Raw genomic sequence first — 27,117 nt, 5'->3', positions numbered from 1 at the left:
CATTTATTGAAGCAGCACTTTCAGAAGCAGAGTTGGAGGTAATCTGAAATATACTGTGTACAGATGATGCTATCAGAAATGAAATGACTACCAAACTTTGTTATTATTTACCCAACACTGACAAACTTGTGGTGAAAATTAATAATGACACAGAATGTGAAGAGAATGGTGATGATGTTGGTGATGATGAAGAGGATGCAATCCAAATCAGTAGTGATAAAAGACTGAGTTTACTCAAAAACAAGATGGAAAAAATTTCAAATTTATGAAAAGGCGATAAAACCAAAACACAATTCTCAGCAAATTCACAAGATGAATGTAATTTTTTTTTTGTTCTTTTATGGCACTCTTAAGTCATTTAGTGACAGTGATGGATATCCATTTAAAAAATGGATCATTAACTGAGAGGAAACGGAATTTTTAATGGGTTGGAGTCAGCTACTAATGCTTGTTTTCACACACAAAAAAAAAAAAAAAAAAAAAAAAAAAAAAAAAAAAAAAAAAAAAAAAAAAAAAAAAACCTTGAAAGTTTAGATGATGTTTTTATTCAGGGTAAGAATGGTCTTACAGTGTGGATTGCACTGAAAAACATGTTGCAAGAAGAATGTGACACACAAACAAGTGCTGCAGAGATCTGCCAACTGGTGTCTTGGTGAGAGAAGAAATAGAAGAGTCTCTTCAAGAATAATTTCTTGTAATGAAAGAAACTGCCATGCTTGCTGATATTGATAATAGCTGTGATTTATGGCACAAAACTTCTGTTTTATCACAATGGAAGTGTGAAAACATTTAAGGAAGAAAGAAGCACTGCAGAAATCTTTGATGTCATGTCAAAAAATAATAATAATGAAAGTTACAACAATGAGAATTTCAGAGACTCCAGTGAGAAAGGTGCTAAAGACTCAAGTTACAGAAATACTAGAAGAGCAGCTTAGGATTAAAAAAAAAAGTGTTTTAATTGTGATGCCATTGGTCATGTTCTGTGATTGCAACCAAAAGTGTAAGGGAAAGAGATGCTTCAGTTGCAGTGACTTTGGACATATCACATGTGAATGCATGGCAGGAGAAGAATAATCAGAGGGTGATAATGAATGAAAACATTTTAAAGAAGAGTATTAACAATAATATATTTAATAATGTATGAATAAGTAAATGAGAAGTGAAGGTGCTCATTGACTGTGGCAGTCAACTTAATATGACAACATGTTTATGAGATTACGAATGTTACAAATTTGCAAGATACAGATATTGTCTTGATAGGATTTGGGAAAAACTTCCATATCTCCACAGGGGTGTTTTGCAGGCATCATTGAGATTGATAATGTGAAAATTGAAACAGATATTAATGTAGTTTCTAGAGACTATATGAATTTAGAAATGGTAGTTGGGAGTGATCTTCTAGGCCAAACAAGAACAGAGTACTAAAATGAAGCCAGAAGGGAAACTTGTGTTATATACATCCATGTAGAAGATAAACCAGTGTTAGATATTGAAAGCTTTGTTAGTGATGAAACAAAGCAACATAGCTAAGGTTTAGGGACTAGACTAGTTAACTCCAACAAGACAAAGTCCGCTGATGTCAGAACAAAGAGTATTGTGAGAGATGAATAACCAGAATATAGCAGACCTAGCAGATTTTCATCTGGAGGGAAAAAAATTGTTTACAAGCAAGTGTAGATGTGGCTTGATCAAGGAATAATACAACCAAGTTCATCTGAGAATGCTAGCCAAGTTGCAGCTGTGAAAAAAATAGAGAGTGTCACATCTGCATGTAACACAGAAAATTCAACAAAATCACAGTGAAAGATTGTTACCTGTTGCCCTTTGTAGAAGATCTTTTGCACACTAGAGCTCATGAATGGTTTTTTTCATGTTGTGTTGAAGAGGAAGGCCAAAAATATACCGTGTTTGTGACACACTCGGGGCAATTGCAGTTTAAGAGTGTTTGATTATTAAATTCACTTGAAGTGACCCTGTATTTTATAAACACTATTTTTTGGGCATTGGCTCAAAAGAACTTTACGTTTATAAATATTTACTGACATGGACAATATTATAATACCAATAAAGAGTGATGATGAGACACTTCAGCCTCTTGGTTCAATGTTAAAAACTGCAGCAAAATGTAGTTTGGAAATTAATTTTGCAAAATGCTATCTCTTGAAGAGCACTGATGAGTTCCTAGTGTATGTTGTACAGTGTGGACAAATCCAATCTTCTGAGAAAACAATAGCTGTTCAAAAGTTTCCTGAACCAAAATCTATTGAAGCAATGCAATGTTTCCTAGAACTAACAGGCTACTTTAGGAAGTTTATCTCAAATTATTTTACAATATTTCCAAACATATGAGCGGGTGAGAAATAATGGAGAATATAAGTTCGAAAAAGGAGGAGAGGTAAGCATTCAAGATGCTCAAAGATATCATTTCATCAGATCCAGTTTTAAAAATCTGCAACCCAAAATGTGGAACTGAGCTGCACACAGACACAGGCAAAGAAGGTTTGGAGCTGTGTTATTACAAAACTATCTAGATGTTCACAAGTTCCATCAATTATATGAGAAAAAACAACATGTGAAGGGGAAGAATGTAGTAGTTGTGAGCTTGAAATTCTAGCTATTTCTGATGCCTTAATGCAATTCCGAGTGTAGTTGATAGGAATATGTTTTAAAACTTTAATGAACTGCATCCAAAACACTATGGATAAGAATGACTTGTCACCAAGAGTAGCAAGATGGGCTTTAGTCTTGAAAGAGTCTTCCTACACCATTGAATACCCGTCTGGTTCTAGGATAAATATGTAGATGCCTTAAGTCACGTAAATGTACTGTCAGGTTTTGCAGATGCCTTAATAGCTAAAATCAGGAAAGAGCAAGAGAATGATGATGGTTTGGCAGCAACCAAGAGTATTCTCAAAGAATGACCTTTTGAAAACTTTTTATTGAGAGATGGCTTTATTTTCAAATGTTATGATGGAAGATACTTTAGTGGTTCCACTCACTATGCAATGTGAAATCATCATGCTTGTGTATGAGAAAGGTCATTAAACAGTTAAGTGAATTTAAGTGGAAGTGAAACAACTGAACTATGTAGTTCATTTATCTTGTAATTGATCTGTTAGGAAACTTCTTGTTGCTATTGACATTTGCACAAATATGTATTGTATCCATCTTGGATTATTATATTGTAGTTAATAACATTTGTCATGCTGAAGTTTATATTATTATTGTTGTTATTATTATTGTGTTAACACTGACAACACCAATTGCATGTAAATATGCTCAACAGTGGAATAAAACATTTGTATTTGTATCATATTCTAGATTTGTACTGTAGGTAGAGAAAGGATTCATTACAAAAGACAGAAAGTTTTCTTTCTTTTTTATGTGCCTGTCTTATGTGACTCAATGCTTCTGCTTTTTGATAAGAAGTCTCTTATTATTTACTTTAATAATATGTAACAAATCTGGTTGTGTTCATGACTTTTTGTTACACAAAATAAATCCATTAGAGCATGCCAGACCTCCATAAAAATTGCATACCAAACATTTGATCTCTGTAGAAAAGATGATGACTGTAGGAACCATTGTTATTTTCTGTGTAGTTTGTGGAGCCCCAGTAATCAGGACCTAGTCTAATTAATTTATTTTGTAACAACAACAAGTCATGAACACAACTCCAATTTCCAATGTAACATCCTTAGATTTCATATTATACCCAATTAAGTAAGTTTATTATCCCAGCTTTAATGTACAACTCAATACATTGCAACTTTGATTATGTTGTCATATTGTTATGACTGTGTTTATTACTTCCACATTTAATAACAATTATCTAACATCATTTGAAGTAATTTAATGACCTGCAGATAATAAACTTCTAGAGATCACTTCATATGCAAGATTATGAAACTGCACAAATCGAAATTTTATATTATATATACATTTTTTCCCCCTAAGGTAAGTCTTTCCGCTCCCGGGATTGGAATGACTCCTTACCCTCTCCCTTAAAACCCAAATCCTTTCGTCTTTCCCTCTCCTTCCGTCATTCCTGATGAGGCAACCGTTGGTTGCGAAAGCTAGAATTTTGTGTGTATGTTTGTGTGTCTATCGACCTGCCAGCACTTTTGTTTGGTAAGTCTCATCATCTTTCTTTATATATATATATATATATATATATATATATATATATATATATATATATATATATATATATATATATATATATATATAATAGAGGGAAACATTCCACGTGGGAAAAATATATTCAAAAAGAAAGATGATGAGACTTACCGAACAAAAGCGCTGGCAGGTCGATAGACACACAAACAAACACAAACATACACACAAAATTCTAGCTTTCGCAACCAACGGTTGCCTCGTCAGGAAAGAGGGAAGGAGAAGGAAAGACAAAAGGATATGGGTTTTAAGGGAGAGGGTAAGGAGTCATTCCAATCCCGGGAGCGGAAAGACTTACCTTAGGGGGAAAAAAGGACAGGTATACACTCGCACACACACACATATCCATCCACACATACACAGACACATGGAATGACACATTGGAATGACTCCTTACCCTCTCCCTTAAAACCCAATCCTTTTGTCTTTCCTTCTCCTTCCCTCTTTCGTGACGAGGCAACCGTTGGTTGCGAAAGCTAGAGTTTTGTGTGTATGTTTGTGTTTGTTTGTGTGTCTATCGACCTGCCAGCGCTTTTGTTGGGTAAGTCTCATCATCTTTCTTTTTAAATATATTTTTCCCACGTGGAATGTTTCCCTCTATTATATTCATATCATTAATTTGAATCCAACAATCACGTTTGTTATTGTTATTGTCACTGTTACATTTCGTAGTCTTTTCTGTCATCTTATTTCCTCCTTCTGTTTTTGCCAGCAGTTTTACTTTCTATTCACCTTCTCCTTTTTTACCGTAATCCAGTATACAATTTTATCCCGCCGATATATACTCAATAGTACGTAATAATACGTAACCCACTTCCAAACCATAACCAAAAATTTTTTTTCCGCTTTCAACACTACCGCTGCTATAAAATCCACCGTTTCCAGTTCACAAACAGTTCCTTTCAGCTATTAAACAACCTTTTCGGCTAGTTTTAATATCTTTTGCTTTATTTCCATTTCCGTTTTTCTCACATCATCGATCATTTTTAGCCGCTTCCCACAGGTTTTAACGTCATTATTTCTTCATCAGACAATTGTTAGCTTCATTTCCATAATCTGCCACCACCAAACATAATGTCTGCTTGTGTCTGTGTATGTGTGGATGGATATGTGTGTGTGTGCGAGTGTAAACCTGTCCTTTTTCCCCCCTAAGGTAAGTCTTTCCGCTCCCGGGATTGGAATGACTCCTTACCCTCTCCCTTAAAACCCAATCCTTTTGTCTTTCCTTCTCCTTCCCTCTTTCCTGACGAGGCAACCGTTGGTTGCGAAAGCTAGAGTTTTGTGTGTATGTTTGTGTTTATTTGTGTGTCTATCGACCTGCCAGCGCTTTTGTTGGGTAAGTCTCATCATCTTTCTTTTTAAAAATATATATATATATATATATATATATATATATATATATATATATATATATATATAAAAGCTTTCGCAACAAACTGTTGCCTCATCAGGAAAGAGGGAAGGAGAGGGAAAGACAAAAGGATGTGGGTTTTAAGGGAGAGGGTAAGGAGTCATTCCAGTCCCGGGAGCGGAAAGACTTACCTTAGGGGGAAAAAGAGATGGGTATACACTTGCACACACACACATATCCATCCACACATATACAGACCTCTCAAACCCAGAACCTCCCACAGAAGAACCACAAAAGTGCCCCACTTGTAACAGGATACTTTCCGGGACTGGATCAGATTCTGAATGTGGCTCTCCAGCAGGGATACGACTTCCTCAAATCCTGCCCTGAAATGAGATCCATCCTTCATGAAATCCTCCCCACTCCACCAAGAGTGTCTTTCCGCCGTCCACCTAACCTTCGTAACCTCTTAGTTCATCCCTATGAAATCCCCAAACCACCTTCCCTACCCTCTGGCTCCTACCCTTGTAACTGCCCCCGGTGTAAAACCTGTCCCATGCATCCTCCCACCACCACCTACTCCAGTCCTGTAACCCGGAAGGTGTACACAATCAAAGGCAGAGCCACGTGTGAAAACACCCACGTGATCTACCAACTGACCTGCCTACACTGTGATGCATTCTATGTGGGAATGACCAGCAACAAACTGTCCATTCGCATGAATGGACACAGGCAGGCAGTGTTTGTTGGTAATGAGGATCACCCTGTGGCTAAACATGCCTTGGTGCACGGCCAGCACATCTTGGCGCAGTGTTACACCGTCCGGGTTATCTGGATACTTCCCACCAACACCAACCTATCCGAACTCCAGAGATGGGAACTTGCTCTTCAATATATCCTCTCTTCCCGTTATCCACCAGGCCTCAATCTCCGCTAATTTCAAGTTGCTGCCACTCATACCTCACCTGTCATTCAACAACATCTTTGCCTCTGCACTTCTGCCTCGACTGACATCTCTTCCCAAACTCTTTGTCTTTAAATATGTCTGCTTGTGTCTGTATATGTGTGGATGGATATGTGTGTGTGTGCGAGTGTATACCTGTCCTTTTTTCCCCATAAGGTAAGTCTTTCCGCTCCCGGGACTGGAATGACTCCTTACCCTCTCCCTTAAAACCCACATCCTTTCGTCTTTCCCTCTCCTTCCCTCTTTCCTGATGAGGCAACAGTTTGTTGCGAAAGCTTGAATTTTGTGTGTATGTTTGTGTTCGTTTGTGTGTCTGTCGACCTGCCAGCACTTTCATTTGGTAAGTCACATCATCTTTGTTTTTAGGTATATTTTTCCTTCATGGAATGTTTCCTTATATATGGTTATAATAGAAGGAAATAATTTCAAGTCCATGAGCATGAAATTAGCTGATTTAATGCAACTTTTTGTATTAAATATGCAAAAATTATGAAACAAATTTCTGGAAAATATTGTAAAATGTCAAAGTTGATTATTCAAAACATGATTTTAAAGGCACTCCTTTGTATTAAGCAATAAAACTTTAGCATTTAGACCTCTGTAAATGAAGACAATCATGATAGCTAAGTAGCATAGTTAGAATTTGCTTATTTCAAAAATATTTGTTCAATTTTATGAAATTTTGTATAAAATGTTTGCAGATAAGTAGTTTTTCATTATAATTTTACAATAGTATTAATACTAATGATGTACTGTTTAAATTTTACTGATTACTACTGTTACATATAATGGATGGATGCAAGCCCAAGTGGAAGCACTAGAGGTTTCACAACCAGTAAGATGCCAATTGTGAGTTGATTTATGAGTTTCAACGAGTTTATGTAAAAGGTTAATGCTGTATTCAGAGTTGACAGTAAAAGATTACACGAAATAAAAGTTAGTGTTTCATTCCATACTTTGAAATTGGACTTTTAGAGAGAGAGAGAGAGAGAGAGAGAGAGAGAGAGAGAGAGACCGTGAGCAATTTAGTAAGCTTCCACTAGCTGTACAAGATGTTCCTAGGCATTCAATTAAATACAACATGTTATATTACCAATTAGCTGCACATCCATTCTATCGCTTGAAATAATTCATTACTCATTACTGAACAATGGAATGTCCATACCATTCTATAGTTTTTATAACATCATTACTCATAACATTATATGATATCAGTAGCTCACTTACTGTATTTTTATATAGACCTTTATTCATGTAATTACTGTAAATGTAATGTACTTGACATCAAATATCCTACTAATATTATTATGATCACAGCCTTCACTTGTAAGTGCCTACTAGTAATTTATTACATCTTTTCGGTTATTAAATTCATAAATTTGTTTTAACTTGTTTACCAGAATGAAGGCACATTGTGTAACAATAAAAATAAAAATAAATATTAGCTCAATGTATCTCTACTAAAATACTGGACTTACCGATTATTTATGAATTTGAGAGCCTCAAAAGCACTGTCCACATTTATTATAGGAAGAATTGGTCCAAAAATTTCTTCCTGCATAACAGGTTCTGATGGTTTAACATCAGTGAGGATTGTTGGACTAATAAATCTTTCTGACTGATCAGTTTCACCTCCTATAGCAACAGTTCCATTACTGAGGAATGCTTGTAACCTCCTACAAACAAATGAAAAACATTTAACACAGATCTTTGAATTTTAGGTTTCTGACATCTACTTGAATAATTCATTCTATTTATATGATGTGGAACTTACTGGAAGTGTCGATCAGTAACAATTCGAGCAAGATCAGGTGAATTCTTTGGATTATCTCCATACCATTCCCGAAGCACCTCTTTAGCTATTGCAATAAATCGCTTCTCTAGATCCTTAGTACACAACAAATAATCAGGCCCTACACATGTTTGACCTGCATTAATGCACTTTCCCCAAAGAATTCGTTTTACTGCAATGTCCATATTTGCTGTAGAATCCAAGTAAACTGGGCTGTCAACATAAAGCTATCTATATAAACAACTTAAATAGTATATTTTTAAAGGTAGATGCCACTTACTCCAATGAAGCAACAGCTACTACATTCAATAATGTAATATTCTTACCTTTTACCTCCCAGTTCTAAAGTTGTTGGTGTCAAGTGTTCATTAGCTGCTGCTCCCACAATTTTACCAACATGTGTTGAGCCAGTGTAAAAAATGTAATCAAAATGTTCTTTCAAAAGTTCACTTGTTTCAGGCACGCCACCCTCGACAACATGGAAACAGTCCTAAAAATAAAATCAAAAGCTATAAACTACTTTTTCATAAGTGAGGTTTGTCTACATATGTCATAACTCCACAATGCTCCCTCATAATCCCTGGGGTTACATGGTATGTTAGCCCTCCTTATGGTATAAGGAGTAACCCTCTTTCTACCAGTGACTTTGTCAAAGAGGGCAGAGGAGTGTGTAGAGGCCTCCTCTTATACTTGGAGTGGGAAATTGCCACTAAGAGGCTGAAGAATCAGCAATGAACAATGGAATTAGGATACAGGAGGCAAATTAAACCACTGCATTAAAGACACACAATACAGATACACAGGAAACATGAGCTGTAAGTGAGAAAGTGTCATGAAGATGCCATATTAGCCTCCATTCAGGTACCCAGGGGTGGGGGATGGGGAGGTGATTTCCAAGATGGTGGTAACCATGAGAAAAACACTGACTAATCAATAGTAGGGTAACATTCTGTGAATCAGAGCATGGGGATATTAAGTTCAAACATTGAAGGGAAACTAGAAAATCTGAAAAGAGAAATCCAAAGGCTCAGTCTACATATAGTGTGGGTCAGTGAACTGAAGTGGAAAGAAGATAAGGTTTTCAGGTCACATGAATATAGGATAATATCAACAGCAGCAGCAAATAGTGCAACAGGAGTAGTATTCATTGTGGACTGGAAGATAGGGCAGAGAATGAGTTTTGGGAACAGTTTGGTGATAGGATTATTCTTATCAAAATCTAAAGTGAATCAACATGAACAACAGTAGTTCATATAAACATGCCAACATCATAGACCTTAGATGGGTTAAGGGAAAGTATGGGCTCAATAGTAGGAATGAGACAGGAGAATGAGTTGTGCAATAAATTCAGGTAGTAATAGCTAATAAATTGTTCAAAAATTACAAGAGGAGGAGATACTTTTGCAAAACATGGAGAGATTCCAGAAGGATTACCTCCTGGTCAGATAGAGATTTGGAAATCAGATCCTGGATTGTGAGCTGTACCTGGGAGACTCTGATCACAATTTAGTAATGATGTAGAGTAGACTGAAGTTTAAGAGAATAATTTCAAAGAATCAAAACAGAAAGAAGTGGGACACTGAAGTACTGAGGAATGATAATGAGTTGTTGAAATTCTGTAGATCCTGTGATATTCAGTACTACAATACGTAGTTCTGTTGAATGGGAATGGACATCATTAAAATCAGCAATCACAGACGTTGAACAGGTGAATTTGGCACAAGGAAGGTAGCCGTGAAGAAACGCTGGGTAACAGAAGAAATACTTCAGTTAACTGATAAAAGTAGAAAGTACAAAAATGTTTAGGAAAAGACAGGAGTATCATTGTCATGGTCTTCGATCTGAAGACTGTTTTGATGAAGCTCTCCATGCTAGCTATCCTGTGCAAGCCTCTTCATCCCTGCATCCTCCTGCATCTGCTTACTGTATTTATCTCTTGGTCTCCTTTGATGACTTTTGCTCTCTACACTTCTCTCCAACACTAAACTAGATGTCTCAGAAAGTGTCCTGTCAACCAATCCTTTCTCCTAGTCAGTTTGTGCAACAAATTTCTTTTCTGCCAGGTTCTGTTCAGTAGTTCCTCATTAGTTATATGATCTATCCATCTTTAGCATTCTTCTGTATCGCCACATTTCAAAAGCTTCTGTTCTCTTCTTGTCTAAACAGTTTATCATCCAGGTGTCACATCCATACGTGGCTTCACAACACAGAAATATTGTAAGAAAAGACTTCCTAACACTTAAATCAATATACAGTGTTAACAAATTTCTCTTTTACAGAAATTCTTCCTTGCCATTGCCAGTGTACATTTTATATCCTCTCTACTTAGGCCATCGTCTGTTAATTTGCTGCCTAAATAGCAAAGCTCACCTACTACTTTCAGAGTCTCATTTCCTAATCTAACTCCTTCAGCATCACCTGACTTAATTAGGCTACATTCAATTATCCTCCTTTTGCTTTTGTTGATGTTTACCTTATATCCTCCTTTCAAGGCACTGTCCATTCTGTTCAAAAGCTCTTCCAAGTCCTTTGCCGTCTCTGACAGAACTACAATGTCATCAGCAAACCTCAAAAATTTTATTTCTTCTCCTTGAACTGTAATTGCTGCTGCAAACTTTTCTTTGCTTTCCTTTACTGCTTGCTCAATATACAGATTGAATAATATTGGGGATAGGCTACAAATCTATCTCATTCCTTTCTCAACCACTTCTTCCCTTCAGTGCCCCTTTGACTCTTAAAACTGCTGTTTGGTTTCTGTATAAGTTGTAAATAGCCTTTTGTTCATTATGTTTTACCCGTGGTACCATCAGAATTTCAAAGAGAGCATTCCAGTCAACATTGTCAAAAGCTTCCTCTAAGTCCACAAATATTATAAACTTAGGTTTGCCTTTCCTTAACCTATCTTCTAAGACAAGTCGTAGGATCAGTACTACCCCACATGTTTGTACATTTCTCTGGAATCGAAACTGATCATCCCCAAGGTCTGCTCCTACCAGTTTTTCCATTCTTCTGTAGGGAATTCATGTTAGTATTTTGCATCTCCCGTGTGGAGTTTGCTGGTCTCCCATCGGGCGCCTCCCCAGGTGGCAGATAGGGGAATGCTCACCAGATATGGTGGGTACCGGGGAAATAAAATACCCGGGGTGGACCAAAACTAGCAACTGCTGCCTTGTAGTATGATATTGGCTTATCAAAGGCTAAAGGAAGAAAACCTTGAGTAAAAATTTCCTGGTCCTCCGGGTTGGGGGTTGTGCAGTGGGCCAGCTCCTCACTCACATAAAAACATAAAAATGCTAAAAAACCTAATAATATGCCTCGGAAAAATTGGAACTTTGGACGACGAACTGGTGATGAGAAACGGAAAATTATGTTTGGATGCTGGAATGTGCAAGGTGTTTCCACTAAAATAAATTTACTACCTGCAGAACTTGACATGTTCAACATGGATGTTGTCGTACTCTCTGAAACAAAGAAGAAAGGCCAAGGAGAAGAAGAACTGGATAATTATGTACATATCTGGAGTGGGGTATCAAAAGCAGTAAGAGTGAAAGCAGGAGTCTCCATTATGATAAAGAAATCATGGAAAGAAAGAATCACAAATTGGACATTCATCAATCAACGTATTATAACTGTTGAAATGACATTATTTGCTAGGGAAGTTGTGATTATTGGCGTATATGCACCCACGAACGACACAAAAGATAAGGAGAAAGATACATTTTGGGACACCCTCAGGGAGACTATTGAAAAAATCCCAAGAAGAAAGGAACTGATTATCATGGGAGATCTGAATGGAAGGGTAGGAATTAGAGAATCTTGTAGAATAGTAGGAAAACATGGAGAGGACGAATATAATGACAATGGGGAACGATTGATTGCAATTTGTGAACAATTTGATCTAAAAATTACCAACACATTTTTCAAACATAAGGACATTCATAAATATACTTGGCAACAGAACACCAAAGAACTTCGTTCTATAATAGATTATATTATCATTAGGCAAACAAAGCAGTAGACGTCAGATCTTATAGGGGAGCCCAATGTGGATCAGACCACTATCTAGTTAAAATGAAGTCTTTCTGGCCATGGAAGAATGCAAGGAGTGATACAAGTAACATAAATAAAACAAACCAGATTGAGAAAGATGAAAATTTACCTTTTAATATTGACAGCCTACAAGACGAAAGTATCAGAACACTCTTTGCGGCCAGGATGGAAAGGAAACTGGTTGAATCATTTGAAGGAAGTACAGAGGAAATATATGACTATATAAAAGCTAATGTGAAAATCATAGCATCGGAGGTGTTGGGTAAAAAAGATAGCAACCACAACCGTGCAGCAGAGTGGTGGTCAGAGGAACTAGAGGTCCTCATTAGAGAAAAACGAAATGCGTTCCTTCAGTGGTTGAATGATAAATCAGAAGAAACAAGATCAATATACAAGGAAAAGAAGAATGAAGTGATGAAAAAAATAAGGATGGCAAAAAATGAAGCATGGGAAAGAACATGTGCCAAGGTGAATAGCAAATTAGGATTTGGGAGAGCAAAAGAAGCGTGGTCAGTATTGAAAGGGCTTCGACAGGATACAAAAAACAAAACTAATCTCCAACTGATAACACAAAAGGAATGGGAAGAGTATTTCCAAAAATTATTAAATGAGGACAGAGAAGAATATCTAGAAGAAGGAACAGGGGAGATAAAGGACATGAAGATGATGAGATCCAGATTTTAGAAAGTGAAGTACTTCAGGCGTTGAGAACAGGAAAGAATGGTAAATCACCGGGACCAGGCAATATCAATCTGGAGTGTCTGAAATATGGTGGTGACAAAATTGTGAAACTGATAACACAGCTCTTCAACAAAATGATACAGGGAGATTCAATACCCAACGAGATGAAGCTAGGTTACATTAATACAATATTTAAGAAAGGGGATCGCAAAATTTGTTCAAACTATCGAGGAATTTGTGTTACAAACACATTAATGAGAATTTTTGCGAAAGTAATTAAAAACAAACTGGAAAAAAATTTTAGAACCCAAGAAGAACAATGTGGATTCACGGCTGGGAGATCATGTGTAGACCATATTTTCACATTACGACAGATTTTGGAGAAACATAGGGAAAAATAAAAAAATATAGGATTGATTTTCATAGATCTAGAAAAAGCATATGATACTGTTCCAAGAAAATTACTTTGGAGAGCACTACATATGGCAAACATAAACCCTCCCTTGATTAAAATAATACAACAGATGTATAAAGATAACATTTGCCAAGTGAAAGTTGGTAATAAACTTTCACAGAAATTTAGAACAAGCAAAGGCCTTTTACAAGGCTGTCCCATGTCACCATCATTATTTAAAATCTATATAGGTATTAGCCTTAGAACATGGTCTCATAAATGTAATAGTATGGGATTAGAAATAAGAGATGGAGTTTACCTATATCATTTATTATTTGCTGATGATCAAGTAGTCGTAGCACAAGATGGAGAGGATGCTAACTATATGTGCAATCAACTAGCAGTAGCATACAAAACTTGGGGTTTGAAGATTAATTACCAAAAAACAGAATACTTGACTAATGATTCAGATGAGCTATACATTGAAGGAAAGAAAATCAAAAAGATAAACACTTTCTGTTATTTAGGATCCATCTTAGAAATCGAGGGAAAATCAGAGTCAGAAATCAATAAAAGAATTAGTAGCGGACGGAGGGTCATTGGGATGCTTAACTCAGTCTTATGGAGCAGGAATGTAATGAGCAGAACTAAAAAACTAATATACAAATCCATATTAGAGAGTGTGGTTCTGTATGGAACAGAGACCTGGACAATTAACATGAAGCACATTAAAAAATTACAAGCTTTAGAGATGGACTTTTGGAGAAGATCGGCAAGAATCTCCAGGAAAGAAAAGATAAGGAACACCGAAGTAATAAGGAGAATGGAAATAAAAGAAAGAATATATGACGTAATGGATAGGAAGAAATTACAGTGGTACGGGCATATACGACGAATGGAGAAAACCAGAATACCAAAATTGATACTGGAGTGGGAACCGGAGGGGAGAAGAAGAAGAGGACGACCTATGACAACCTGGCTCCAAAATGTACAGCACACAATGAGGAGAATGGGCGCAGAGGAAGAGGACACACAAGATCGAAACACCTGGAGAAATATTTTGAGATTATAGTTTAAGAACGTTTATTGTTTGTATTGTAATTTCCAAGTAAATTATTATGTTGGAGATAAGCCTCTGTAATGAGGAAAAGCTCAAAATAATAAAAAATAATTTTGCATCTATGACTTATTAGATAGTTCAGTAATGTTACAGCTGTCAGCACCTGCTTTCTTTGGAATTGGAATTATTTTATTATTCTTGAAGTCTGAGGGCATTTTGCTTGTCTCATTCATCTTGCTCACCAAATGTAAGAGTTTTCTCATAGCTGACTCTCCCAAGGCTATCAGCAGCTCTGATGGAATGTTGTCTACTCCTGGGACCTTGTTTCAATCTAGATCTTTCAGTGCTCTCTCAAATTCAAGCCACAATGCCATATCTTCCACCTTATGTTCATCCACATCCTCTTCCATTTCTATAGTACTGCCTTCATCTCCCTTTTATAGACCCTCTATATACTCCTTCCACCTTACCTTCTTTGCTTAGGACTGGTTTTCCATTTGGGCTCTTGATATTCAGGACAGGACAGGGCAGGAATACGGCAATGTAAGTCACTTAGGAAGGAAATGAACAGGAAGTGCAAGGAAGCTAAAGCAAAATGGCTGGAGAAAAATGCAATGAAACTGAAAAAGAAATGGCTGTGGGAAGGACTGGTAAGTAACTTGGAAAGGCTTCAGTGAAATTAAAAGCAAAGGTGTCAGCATGAAAAATGCAAGAGAGACTCCATTGTTAAATGCAGAGAACAGAGTGGATCAGTAAAAAGAGAACACTGAAAGCCTCTAAAAGGGGGGAGAACTGTCTAATGACAATATAGAAGAAGTAGTTCAAGTCAGTGTGGGAGATACATAGGATCCACTAGACAACAATTACCTTGGCCTTAGGAAAGGAAAAGACACCAGAAGGGCAGTTCCAGTGTTGTGCTTGATAATGAGAGTGAAACTTAAGGAAAATCAACGGATGTTCAGAGGATTTGTTGACCTAGAAAAAGCATGTGACAATGACGCAAGAAGTCTGAAATTCTCAGGAAGATAGATGTAAGGTATAGGGAAAGATGTGTAGTGTAGTGAATAATATGTAGAAGAACAAAGAGGGAAAAATAAGAATGGATGACTAAGAACAAAGTTCTCATATTAGTAAGGATATATGATGGATATGCAGTCTTTCTCCCATACTGTTCAATGTATACATCAAAGAAGCATGACATAAAAGGAGATTGATGAGGAGTGATATTAAAATTCAGAGTGAAAGACACTTTGCTCTGAGAGTAAACCAAAGAAAGACAAAAGTAATGAAGAGTAGTTGAAATGAGATTAGTGATAAATGTAATATAAAGAGCAGGGGTCGTGAAATAGATGAGGCTCTGAATCAACATGCGATACAGATGAAACAAAATGGTGGGGAGAGGGGGGGGATGAAAAGCAGACTAAGACATGCAAGGACAGCATTTTGCCCTAACAGTGTCAGCTACTATCAAATATCAGCCATAATTTGAGGAAAAAATTTCTGAGATTGTACAACTGGAAGTGAATCATGGACTGTGGGAAAACTGGAAAAGGAGAGGACTTAAGCATTTGAAATGTGGTGCTATAGAAAAATATTGGAAATTAAGTGGGTTGATAAGATAAGAAACAAAGAGCTCTCTTTAGAATCAGTGACGAGAAGAATATGTGAAAAATATTGACAAGAAGATGAAGCAGAATGATAGGACATGTGTTAAGACATCAAGTAATATCTTCCATGGTACTTGAGGGAACTGTAGAGGGTATAAACCATAGGTGAATAATAGAATATATCCAACTAGTAAGTGAGGGTGATGGGAATTTGTGGTGGTCCATATCAGACCAGTTAGAAGAATGATGGTGAAAAAGGTGTGAACCCTCTGCCAGGCAGTTAAACATGAACTGCAGAGTAATCATGTAGATGTAAGTCTAGAAGAATGGACTTAGAAGAGTCATCTGAAAGCTTGCTTGCTTGTGTGTGTGTGTGTGTGTGTGTGTGTGTGTGTGTGTGTGTGTGTGTGTGTAATCATTGTTAATAACTAACTAAAATAACAAAAAATGTAATTGATTTAGAAAATTATTGCCAATTACTGTATAAGAAATTAATTTTAAGCCATAAAAATTTCAGTGTTTTATATGGTGAAATCTGTACAATATTAAAGCTTAATAAAGCAATCAATCAAGTCTATTTTTTTTTAAAATCCAAAGCTGGTGTTAGGACTTTGAAAAACTGTAGGTAGAGAAAGAGCATGACAGCAACATCAATAATAACACTAATATTGATAATAATAATAATAATAATAATAATAATAATAAGTTAAATACCCGATCAAGATATTTTGGAACCAATTCAGCTACAAGCTTTGAAGTGTGTGGAGACATTTCTGATGGTTTGATTACGAGACAGTTACCTGCTGCTATAGCACCAGCAGCAGGCAACAGTGCCAATTGAAATGGGTAATTCCAAGCACCCAAAATCAGAACAACACCATAAGGTTCATTATAAATGACAACATCATCCAACAGATAAACAAGTCCTTTCTCAGGCTGCAATAAAAAAAATTCATTGAAAGTGGTAAACAGCAAACAGCAATACTTTTATTTTTCTGAAATCTCAAATTAAAATGAGAAAGACAACAAAATAGTTTAGAGGTATACCTTCTCTGGTTTCATCCAATCTCTAAAATGAATCAGTAAATTTATAACATCATTTTTCATAAGTTCTACTTCAGTCAGCATAGTCTCTTGTTTACTCTGTAAAAGAAAATAATAGATGTCATTGAACTGCGAATCTAGAAGTCACTCTCATGCACTTCTTGCTTTGTGTACATCTAATTAAAGACAACATTCATTAATTTGTAATTAATAAAGAAGTACAATTCACAGAAGCTGTATTCTGTGTGTAATTAAGACTGATACAAATAGTATAATTTGCAGGAAAGCTAGTGTCTTAAAAAACACAACTAGTTTTCAAGTATTGATATTTGCCACCAGTCTGTAGGGTTCTGCTCCTTCATGTTTATATATATATGTTATGATGGTTATTAATGGTAAACCATTATCTGCATACCCTAAGAATTGACTATAATTCTTTTATATGCATTCTTATAGCAATGCAAACAATGATCTGAGTTATGACATTTTTCAAGAACATTAACAAATTTTTGGATTTTAGAGTGTTTCATATTTTCTGTGTTTGTCAATGCCTTCAGTTCAAAAATTCATTCTTTATCTTATATAAATTTCCATATCCTAGTCACAAATAATTTTTAAAGTTTGATGTCTTAACTGTTTTCCCTCATGGAAACTTAGCTGAACCCATTTATATGAAAACCATAATTTTTTGAAGGTGAACTGATGGTGTGTCTATACTGAATCAAAGCTTTTGTGGCCTGAAACAAGCTTCCAGATGCTGTAACCAACGTTTCACAAAATTTTGTCCAAATTTGGACTCCAACCAACATATGTAGATTCAAGTGCGTTCACAAGTTTGGCAACAAGTAAGACAGCTCCAAAGATGATGCTTCAGGTGTCAAACTTAATTTGTCCAAAGAATCAGAAAAGTGTTCAAAACTATTGAAATTATTAATGCTGTAATGAAGTTCAAGGTTGAAAAGCTATGATCAGACATTGTCAACATTTCTGTATAATGAAAGTGAATCTAAGGTATTTGAGTTATCAAAAACAGATGGGATTTCATCATTACGAGCAGAAAATTATTCAAAATCCATTGTATGTAAGGCATCTCTTCAGTAAACACTATTTAAATTTTGTGAAAAATTGGAGCTTGAATGGTGGGAGAAGTATCTGAATGAATTTTGTAAACAGTGTGGTAATTTAATTAAAGAAATGAATGCAGTTGCAACAGTCTTAAATGAGCACTTTCTAACAGCTTCTGAGAAAACTGGCTGTAGGGGTTCAGTCAATGAGGCTATGGACCTTCTGAAAGGATCCGGTCTGTGCAAAATTAATCAAATGCTCATAGCCCCCCCCAGTTACAGTCAGTGAAGTGAAAAGGATCATCACTAAAATGCAAACCAAAATGTCATCTGGCTTTGATAATACCTCCACTAAGGTACTTAAACATTGTCATAATGCCATTTGTGTAATATTTTGCCATATATTTAATGAATCCCTTTGACAAGGTATTGTCCCTGATAGAATAAAGTATGCTGATGTGAAACCATTGTTCAAGAAGGGGGAAAAAACTGATGCTTCTAACTACTGCCCTATATCCCTTTTAACATGCTTCTCCAAAGTTCTCGAGAAACTGATGCATAGGAGAATTGTAGAACACCTGAATTTCCACAAGGCTCTTAGTCAATGCCAATTTGGTTTCCAACTGATGATGCCATATTCTCCTTTACTAATAATGTTCTAGAAGCACTGATCAATAAATTGGCTTCAGTTGGTATTTTTTGTGACTTAACCAAAGCCTTTGACTGTGTGAGCCATGAAATCCTCCTTTCAAAAGCAGCCTATTATGGTTTAACTGACGCAGTGGGAATGTGGCTCAGATCATACCTTACTGACAGAAAGCAGAGGGTATTGCTGAATCATGAAGATGGCTCAATAGCTTCATCTGGCTGGGGAACAGTTAGTGTAGGTGTGCCGCAAGGTTTGGTGCTTGGCCCTTTGCTCTTTCTTATTTTTATTAATGACCTTCCTCACTGTTCTAAGGCTACCATCAAATTTACTCTTTTTGCAGATGATACATACCTTGTTATTGAAAAAACATGTGAAAATGATATTGCATCATCTGCCAACTTGGTGTTCCATGACCTCCATAAGTGGTTCAGATGCAATGGCCTAACTTTAAATCTAAAAGAAACCCCAGTTTATACATTTCCATGGGTCTCACAAAGTTCAGGATGACATAAGTCTAAGCTGTAATGATCAAGATATATATCAAGTTTATTCAACAAAATTTTTAGGCCTCCATATTGACAATAAATTAAATTGGTCTAACCATATTTTGGACTTGAGAAAAAGACTTAGTTCAGCAACTTATGCTCAACATGTTATAGCAACAACTGCTGCTAGTGATGCTGTTAAGGGTGCTTATTTTGGCTATTTCCATTTATTGTTATCCTATGGCTTAATATTCTGGGGTAACCTACTAATGGCAAACAAAGTATTTGTGAAACGCTGATATGAAACTTCCTGGCAGATTAAAACTAAAGTATTTGTAACTCAGAAAAGAGCAATTCGAATCATAAGTAGAGTTAACAGGAATCATTCATGCAGAAATCTTATTAAAACACACAAAATATTAACAATGACCTCACAATATATCTTAACCCTTATGTGCTTTTCAGCTAAGAACCTACACACGTACAAAACCAATTTTTCTTATCATGATTATGACACAAGAACAAAACATGACTTTCATGTTGACAGAAAAAACTGGAGTCTGATACAAAAGGGAATATACTGCTCAAGCATAAAGGTGTTTAATGCACTCCCGTCTGACATAAAAAATCTTACCAGTGAAATGCCAAAATTTAAGAGTAAATTGAAGGAATATCTTCTGGAAAAAGCTTTTTACTCTCTTAATCAATTCTTTAATGTAACACTGTAATTTAGATGCAATACTTTACTCGTAATATTTGCTATTGCCACTTTGTAACTTAACACATCTTACACCAGTACGGGAATTCATGTTCAGGCAGTTGGTACTATCAAATTCCTGCTAATGTATAGTTTGTAATATGGAAAATTCTAATTTATTATTTTATCATTTTATGCCTCTGTTTTACCAAAGAAAATGCTTAAGCCTGTAACTATTAACATACTTTGTTTCTTATACACCAATTGCAATTTACATTTGTTAGCATATACAATTAGGCTACTGTGTTAATTTATATTGTGACTCGTTCCATATCCATGCAATTCTTTTGTATACCGGATCTACGGAACACGAATAAATAAATGAATAAATAAATAAAGTTAAAATAAACTGGAGAAACTCAAGTGGTAATGTAATAAATGATATAGATTTGTCTGAATGTTTGATGCTGATAAGAAAATTCACAATTATGACCTGTCAGTTACATAAAGGGAAAAAGTTACTGAAGTAAGTGAAAGTAAAGCTGCGTTTGCCTCTGTTCAACAATTGCACAGTTTTGATTTGACAGTTGATCTAAGGGAGACAGTGGATGTAAAATGTACAATTCGGACTGTGTATAGTTATAAGGTAGTGACTGGAAATGTACCATTAATAAGAATTTTAAAAAACCGCCAAACAGGAAAGTGTGAGAGCTCAGAGAGAGGTACACAAATTTGCCCACAAGAAAGAACTGAAAGACTTTTTCTTTCTTTCATTTTGGTGAAAGGACTTTTGCTATGTTGTGCTTTATACTTTGATTTATGTTGTACTATGAGCATTTGAAGATAGTGATTACCAAGTCTGTATACTTAGTGCTTTCATTTGTTTTGCCTTTTTTGTAGGAATATTGTTATATTATACTGGTGTGATTTACTATTTTTGCTGTGTAGTGTTTTGTATGAGGAATTGCATTGACTTCATGATTTCAGAATTATGCTGTGTTCTTTTTTATGGTGGTATTTGAACTGAACTATTTTGTGGTTACATGCCATTTGGTTTGTTAAGGTTGGGTTGATATTGTGTGTTCTCTCAGGGAAACACACAACCATTGTATGTTATATGCTTGCCAAACACAGGGTTCTGAGTTATTTAGCACTATTTTATCATATTCACTTTCTGAATTGTATTATCCTTCACTCATTCTTTAATCTATCACAGTTACCTCTTACTGTCATGTATGTCCACTGTCTATTAGTCAGCAGACATGTCACACATTAATTATGTTATACTTCACCTTTACTGATTCTATATGAATTCATGTTTATCACAGAATTTGCAAATATTATGTTGAACTAATGGAAATTAATCTGAACCTTTTGAAATTAATTCTACATCAGTTTTTTCTTAGTCATTATATTTCTAGTTCAGATGTTAAATAGTTAGGACTAGGATGATGTTTTGTATGCTTTACTCATTAATTTTGCTCGGTTTTTGGGTTAAATTTAAGAAATTATTTTCTTGTATTCGAAGAAATTAAAATTAATGTAAAATCATTTATTTGGAAGATGGAGAACCAGACTTGTTGTTTTTAAATCATGTTATAGCTATAAAGTCTATGCGTAATGATTATTCTTTTGGTGGAGTAAATGTGTTATTAAGCACTTTACTGAACACAGAGATATTTGTGGAATAATATCATGTGCGACAGCCTTTATGATACATCTCATTCATACTTTGGAATAACTTGAGTACTGAAGGAAGAGAAAGCTTTTTGGTAAAGTCACACCATATTACACAATGAAAATCTTGGGAGAAGTAAGTGAAGTTTGTTTTTGCCATGATCTGGATAACCAAATGTGGAATATGCACTAGTAATGTTGTCAAGAATGTTATATTTGTAGTGAAGTTTTGATGAGATGAATATTGATTTTTTTTATATTTATGATGTTGCAGTTAGATGAGAGGTAACTTTGATTGAAGAATTAAAGGTTATTGTCAAATAATGAAGACTATTATGAGAAGATAACATTATGAGGAAATTCTTGGATACTTAATGGATTATTATGATGTGTGGGTTGTTCATGGATAATAACATTGATGATTATGACAATGAGGTTGATGTCCCACTGTAGAGTACTATGAAGTATTTTCCATGAACAGAACTGGGTGGATGATGATAAGTTAGGTTTAGGAATTAGTAATCGTGAAGTGGATTGCATTCACTCAATCATATGGAATGCATTTATAGTGCTCTATGTTATTTATAAGAACAGTGAAAAGTATGGTCATTAAAAAGAGGAAATGTAACATAGTAACTGAAAATTTGTGGATTTTGTAATTATAATGAGTAATAATGTTTTGTTTAAACTGTTAACTTGTTAATGACAGCAAGTATGTGGGCTAGTGAATTAATGATGATTAAATGTTTAATTAATGATGAAGAAATGATGTAGTTATAAATAACTGAGTACCAACTGAAAGTATTCATTCATTCATTCATATTTATTCACCTTTAAACATTTTACATGCAATTGGTGTCATATAATAAAAGTTACAGATATATTGCATACATCTATTTATACATATATTTGAATATAATAGAGGGAAACATTCCACGTGGGAAAAATATGCCTAAAAACAAAGATGATGTGACTTACCAAACGAAAGTGCTGGCAGGTCGATAGACACACAAACAAACACAAACATACACACAAGATTCAAGCTTTCGCAACCAACTGTTGCTTTGTCAGGAAAGAGGGAAGGAGACGGAAAGACGAAAGGATGTGGGTTTTAAGGGAGAGGGTAAGGAGTCATTCCAATCCCGGGAGTGGAAAGACTTACCTTAGGGGGAAAAAAGGAAAGGTATACACTCGCGCACACACACACATATCCGCCCGCACATACACAGACACAAGCAGACATTTGTAAAGGCAAAGAGTTTGGGCAGAGATGTCAGCCGAGGCAGAAGTACAGAGGCAAAGATGTTGTTGAAACACAGGTGAGGTATGAGCGGCGGCAAATTGAAATTAGAAATTAGCGGAGATTGATGCCTGGCGGATAACGAGAAGAGAGGATATACTGAAGGGCAAGTTCCCATCTCCAGAGTTCTGACAGGTTGGTGTTAGTGGGAAGTATCCAGATAACCCGGATGGTGTAACACTGTGCCAAGATGTGCTGGCCATGCACCAAGGCATGTTTAGCCACGGGGTGATCCTCATTACCAACAAACACTGTCTGCCTGTGTCCATTCATGCGAATGGACAGTTTGTTGCTGGTCATTCCCACATAGAAAGCTTCACAGTGTAGGCACATCAGTTGGTAAATCACATGGGTGCTTTCACACGTGGCTCTGTCTTTGATCGTGTACACCTTCCGGGTTACAGGACTGGAGTAGGTGGTGGTGGGAGGGTGCATGGGACAGGTTTTAGACCGGGGGCGGTTACAAGGGTAGGAGCCAGAGGGTAGGGAAGGTGGTTTGGGGATTTCATAGGGATGAACTAAGAGGTTACGAAGGTTAGGTGGACGGTGGAAAGACACTCTTGGTGGAGTGGGGAGGATTTCATGAAGGATGGATCTCATTTCAGGGCAGGATTTGAGGAAGTCGTATCCCTGCTGGAGAGCCACATTCAGAGTCTGATCCAGTCCCGGAAAGTATCCTGTCACAAGTGGGGCACTTTTGGGTTCTTCTGTGGGAGGTTCTGGGTATGAGGAGATGAGGAAGTGGTTCTGGTTATTTGCTTCTGTACCAGGTCAGGAGGGTAGTTGCGGGATGCGAAAGCTGTTTTCAGGTTGTTGGTGTAATGGTTCAGGGATTCTGGACTAGAGCAGATTCGTTTGCCATGAAGACCTAGGCTGTAGGGAAGGGACCGTTTGATGTGGAATGGGTGGCAGCTGTCATAATGGAGGTACTGTTGCTTGTTGGTGGGTTTGATGTGGACGGACGTGTGAAGCTGGCCATTGGACAGGTGGAGGTCAATGTAAAGGAAAGTGGCATGGGATTTGGAGTAGGACCAGGTGAATCTGATGGAACCAAAGGAGTTGAGGTTGGAGAGGAAATTCTGGAGTTCTTCTTCACTGTGAGTCCAGATCATGAAAAGGTCATCAATAAATCTGTACCAAACTTTGGGTTGGCAGGCCGGGGTAACCGAGAAGGCTAACTCTAAGCGACCCATGAGTAGGTTGGCATACGAGGGGGCCATACTGGTACCCATGGCTGTTCCCTTTAATTGTTGGTATGTCTTGCCTTCGAAAGTGAAGAAGTTGTGGGTCAGGTTGAAGCTGGCTAAGGTAATGAGGAAAGAGTTTTTAGGTAGGGTGGCAGGTGATCGGCGTGAAAGGAAGTGCTCCATCGCAGCGAGGCCCTGGACGTGCGGAATATTTGTGTATAAGGAAGTGGCATCAATGGTTACAAGGATGGTTACCGGGGGTAACAGACTGGGTAAGGATTCCAGGCGTTCGAGAAAGTGGTTGGTGTCTTTGATGAAGGATGGGAGACTGCATGTAATGGGTTGAAGGTGTTGATCTACGTAGGCAGAGATATGTTCTGTGGGGGCTTGGTAACCAGCTACAATGGGATGGTCGGAATGATTGGGTTTGTGAATTTTAGGAAGAAGGTAGAAGGTAGGGGTGCGGGGTGTTGGTGGGGTCAGGAGGTTGATGGAGTCAGGTGAAAGGTTTTGTAGGGGGCCTAAGGTTCTGAGGATTCATTGAAGCTCCGCCTGGACATCAGGAATGGGATTACCTTGGCAAACTTTGTAAGTAGTGTTGTCTGAAAGCTGACGCAGTCCCTCAGCCACATACTCCCGACGATCAAGTACCACAGTCGTGGAACCCTTGCCGCCGGAAGAAGGACGATGGATCGGTCAGCCTTCAGATCACAGATGGCCTGGGCTTCAGCAGTGGTGATGTTGGGAGTAGTTGACCTCCACCTGTCCAATGGCCAGCTTCACACATCCGTCCACATCAAACCCACCAACAAGCAACAGTACCTCCATTATGACAGCTGCCACCCATTCCACATCAAACGGTCCCTTCCCTACAGCCTAGGTCTTCGTGGCAAACGAATCTGCTCCAGTCCGGAATCCCGGAACCATTACACCAACAACCTGAAAGCAGCTTTCGCATCCCGCAACTACCCTCCTGACCTGGTACAGAAGCAAATAACCAGAGCCACTTCCTCATCTCCTCATACCCAGAACCTCCCACAGAAGAACCCAAAAGTGCCCCAATTGTGACAGGATACTTTCCGGGACTGGATCAGACTCTGAATGTGGCTCTCCAGCAGGGATACGACTTCCTCAAATCCTGCCCTGAAATGAGATCCATCCTTCATGAAATCCTCCCCACTCCACCAAGAATGTCTTTCCGCCATCCACCTAACCTTCGTAACCTCTTGGTTCATCCCTATGAAATCCCCAAACCACCTTCCCTACCCTCTGGCTCCTACCCTTGTAACCGCCCCCGGTGTAAAACCTGTCCCATACACCCTCCCACCACCACCTACTCCAGTCCTGTAACCCGGAAGGTGTACACGATCAAAGACAAAGCCACGTGTGAAAGCACCCACGTGATTTACCAACTGATGTGCCTACACTGTGAAGCTTTCTATGTGGGAATGACCAGCAACAAACTGTCCATTCGCATGAATGGACACAGGCAGACAGTGTTTGTTGGTAATGAGGATCACCCTGTGGCTAAACATGCCTTGGTGCACGGCCAGCACATCTTGGCACAGTGTTACACCATCCGGGTTATCTGGATATTTCCCACTAACACCAACCTGTCAGAACTCTGGAGATGGGAACTTGCCCTTCAGTATATCCTCTCTTCTCGTTATCCGCCAGGCATCAATCTCCGCTAATTTCTAATTTCAATTTGCCGCCGCTCATACCTCACCTGTGTTTCAACAACATCTTTGCCTCTGTACTTCTGCCTCGGCTGACATCTCTGCCCAAACTCTTTGCCTTTACAAATGTCTGCTTGTGTCTGTGTATGTGCGGATGGATATGTGTGTGTGTGCGCGAGTGTATACCTGTCCTTTTTTCCCCCTAAGGTAAGTCTTTTCACTCCCGGGATTGGAATGACTCCTTACCCTCTCCCTTAAAACCCACATCCTTTCGTCTTTCCCTCTCCTTCCCTCTTTCCTGACGAAGCAACGGTTGGTTGCGAAAGCTTGAATTTTGTGTGTATGTTTGTGTTTGTTTGTGTGTCTATCGACCTGCCAGCACTTTCGTTTGGTAAGTCACATCATCTTTGTTTTTAGACATATACATATATTTGACAAGATAAATTGCTTGCATAATATTATATTTCTAATTTTGTAATATATATTCCTTTCACAAAATGTACCATCAAAATTCAATATCATTTATTGCACTCTCTTGAAATTCTTGAACTGTATAAAATACTTTACTTTTTATCCCTTTTGATGCTTTTACTTTAAATTTATCCATGGGCATAGAATGTGCACTTTTGGGTAATTTGTTAAAAAATATGGGTGCTAGATACTTATAACTGCAGTGAATCAAAGATAGTCTGGCAAATGGTATGTCAATTGTTCATCCATTTCTTGTATTATGTGAATGCGTTGTCATCCTAAGGTCAAAGTTATTTAAATTTTCTTTGGCATATATCAGGAAACTATAAATATACAAGCCAGGGACTGTCATTATATTTAATTCTTTAAAATGCTGCCTGCATAAGTCTTTGGGTGGTACTCCATTTAAATACAGTCTTTGAAATTGGGCCGTTTCCCCACAGTACAATCCCATAAGCGAGATGAGAGTGGAAGAAGCAAAGTATGCATATAGTAGGAGTGTTCTACTAACAGAGCCTCTCAGGTTATGTAAGAGGAGGATTATATGTGAGAGTTTTTTTCCATAGCATGCCTGTGCGAGTTTTCCAGTTAAGTTTGTAGTAATGTAGGAACAAATGCTGATAGATAAAAATGTTAACAGAAATGGAAAGTTAAGTAGTAAATTGATTGGGTTCAGTATCTCTGGAATAACATGGAAAATTTTTACTGTCCTGGTATGATTTGGATAATTTAATTATAACTTTACTATCAAAATTCTTTTACACCTTGTATGGTGAGCCATGTTTATAA

General features: G+C 37.2%; 1 protein-coding gene across 3 annotated transcripts in view; it reads right to left on the bottom strand.

Annotated features, from left to right (window-relative positions):
• The window catches only part of LOC126190843 (aldehyde dehydrogenase, dimeric NADP-preferring-like), a 209,443-nt gene that overhangs the window by 19,706 nt on the left and 162,620 nt on the right, over positions 1-27,117 (bottom strand). For all 3 annotated transcript variants that reach the window (XR_007538289.1, XM_049931426.1, XM_049931427.1), the window contains exons 4-8: positions 17,123-17,218; positions 16,790-17,011; positions 8,610-8,773; positions 8,266-8,496; positions 7,970-8,167 (exon numbers count right to left, since the gene is read on the bottom strand). Coding sequence is in view for 2 of the 3 variants with exons in the window: in XM_049931426.1 (XP_049787383.1) it covers positions 7,970-8,167; positions 8,266-8,496; positions 8,610-8,773; positions 16,790-17,011; positions 17,123-17,218 (911 nt within the window). In the remaining variant the exon portion in view is untranslated. The remainder of the gene's footprint in view (positions 1-7,969; positions 8,168-8,265; positions 8,497-8,609; positions 8,774-16,789; positions 17,012-17,122; positions 17,219-27,117) is intronic.

Source organism: Schistocerca cancellata, chromosome 6, assembly GCF_023864275.1.
Source record: "Schistocerca cancellata isolate TAMUIC-IGC-003103 chromosome 6, iqSchCanc2.1, whole genome shotgun sequence".
In the NCBI taxonomy this organism is placed as follows: Eukaryota; Metazoa; Arthropoda; class Insecta; order Orthoptera; family Acrididae; genus Schistocerca; species Schistocerca cancellata.
The sequence above is the reverse complement of the archived record's forward strand: the minus strand, read 5'-3'. Positions and strand labels throughout refer to the sequence as shown.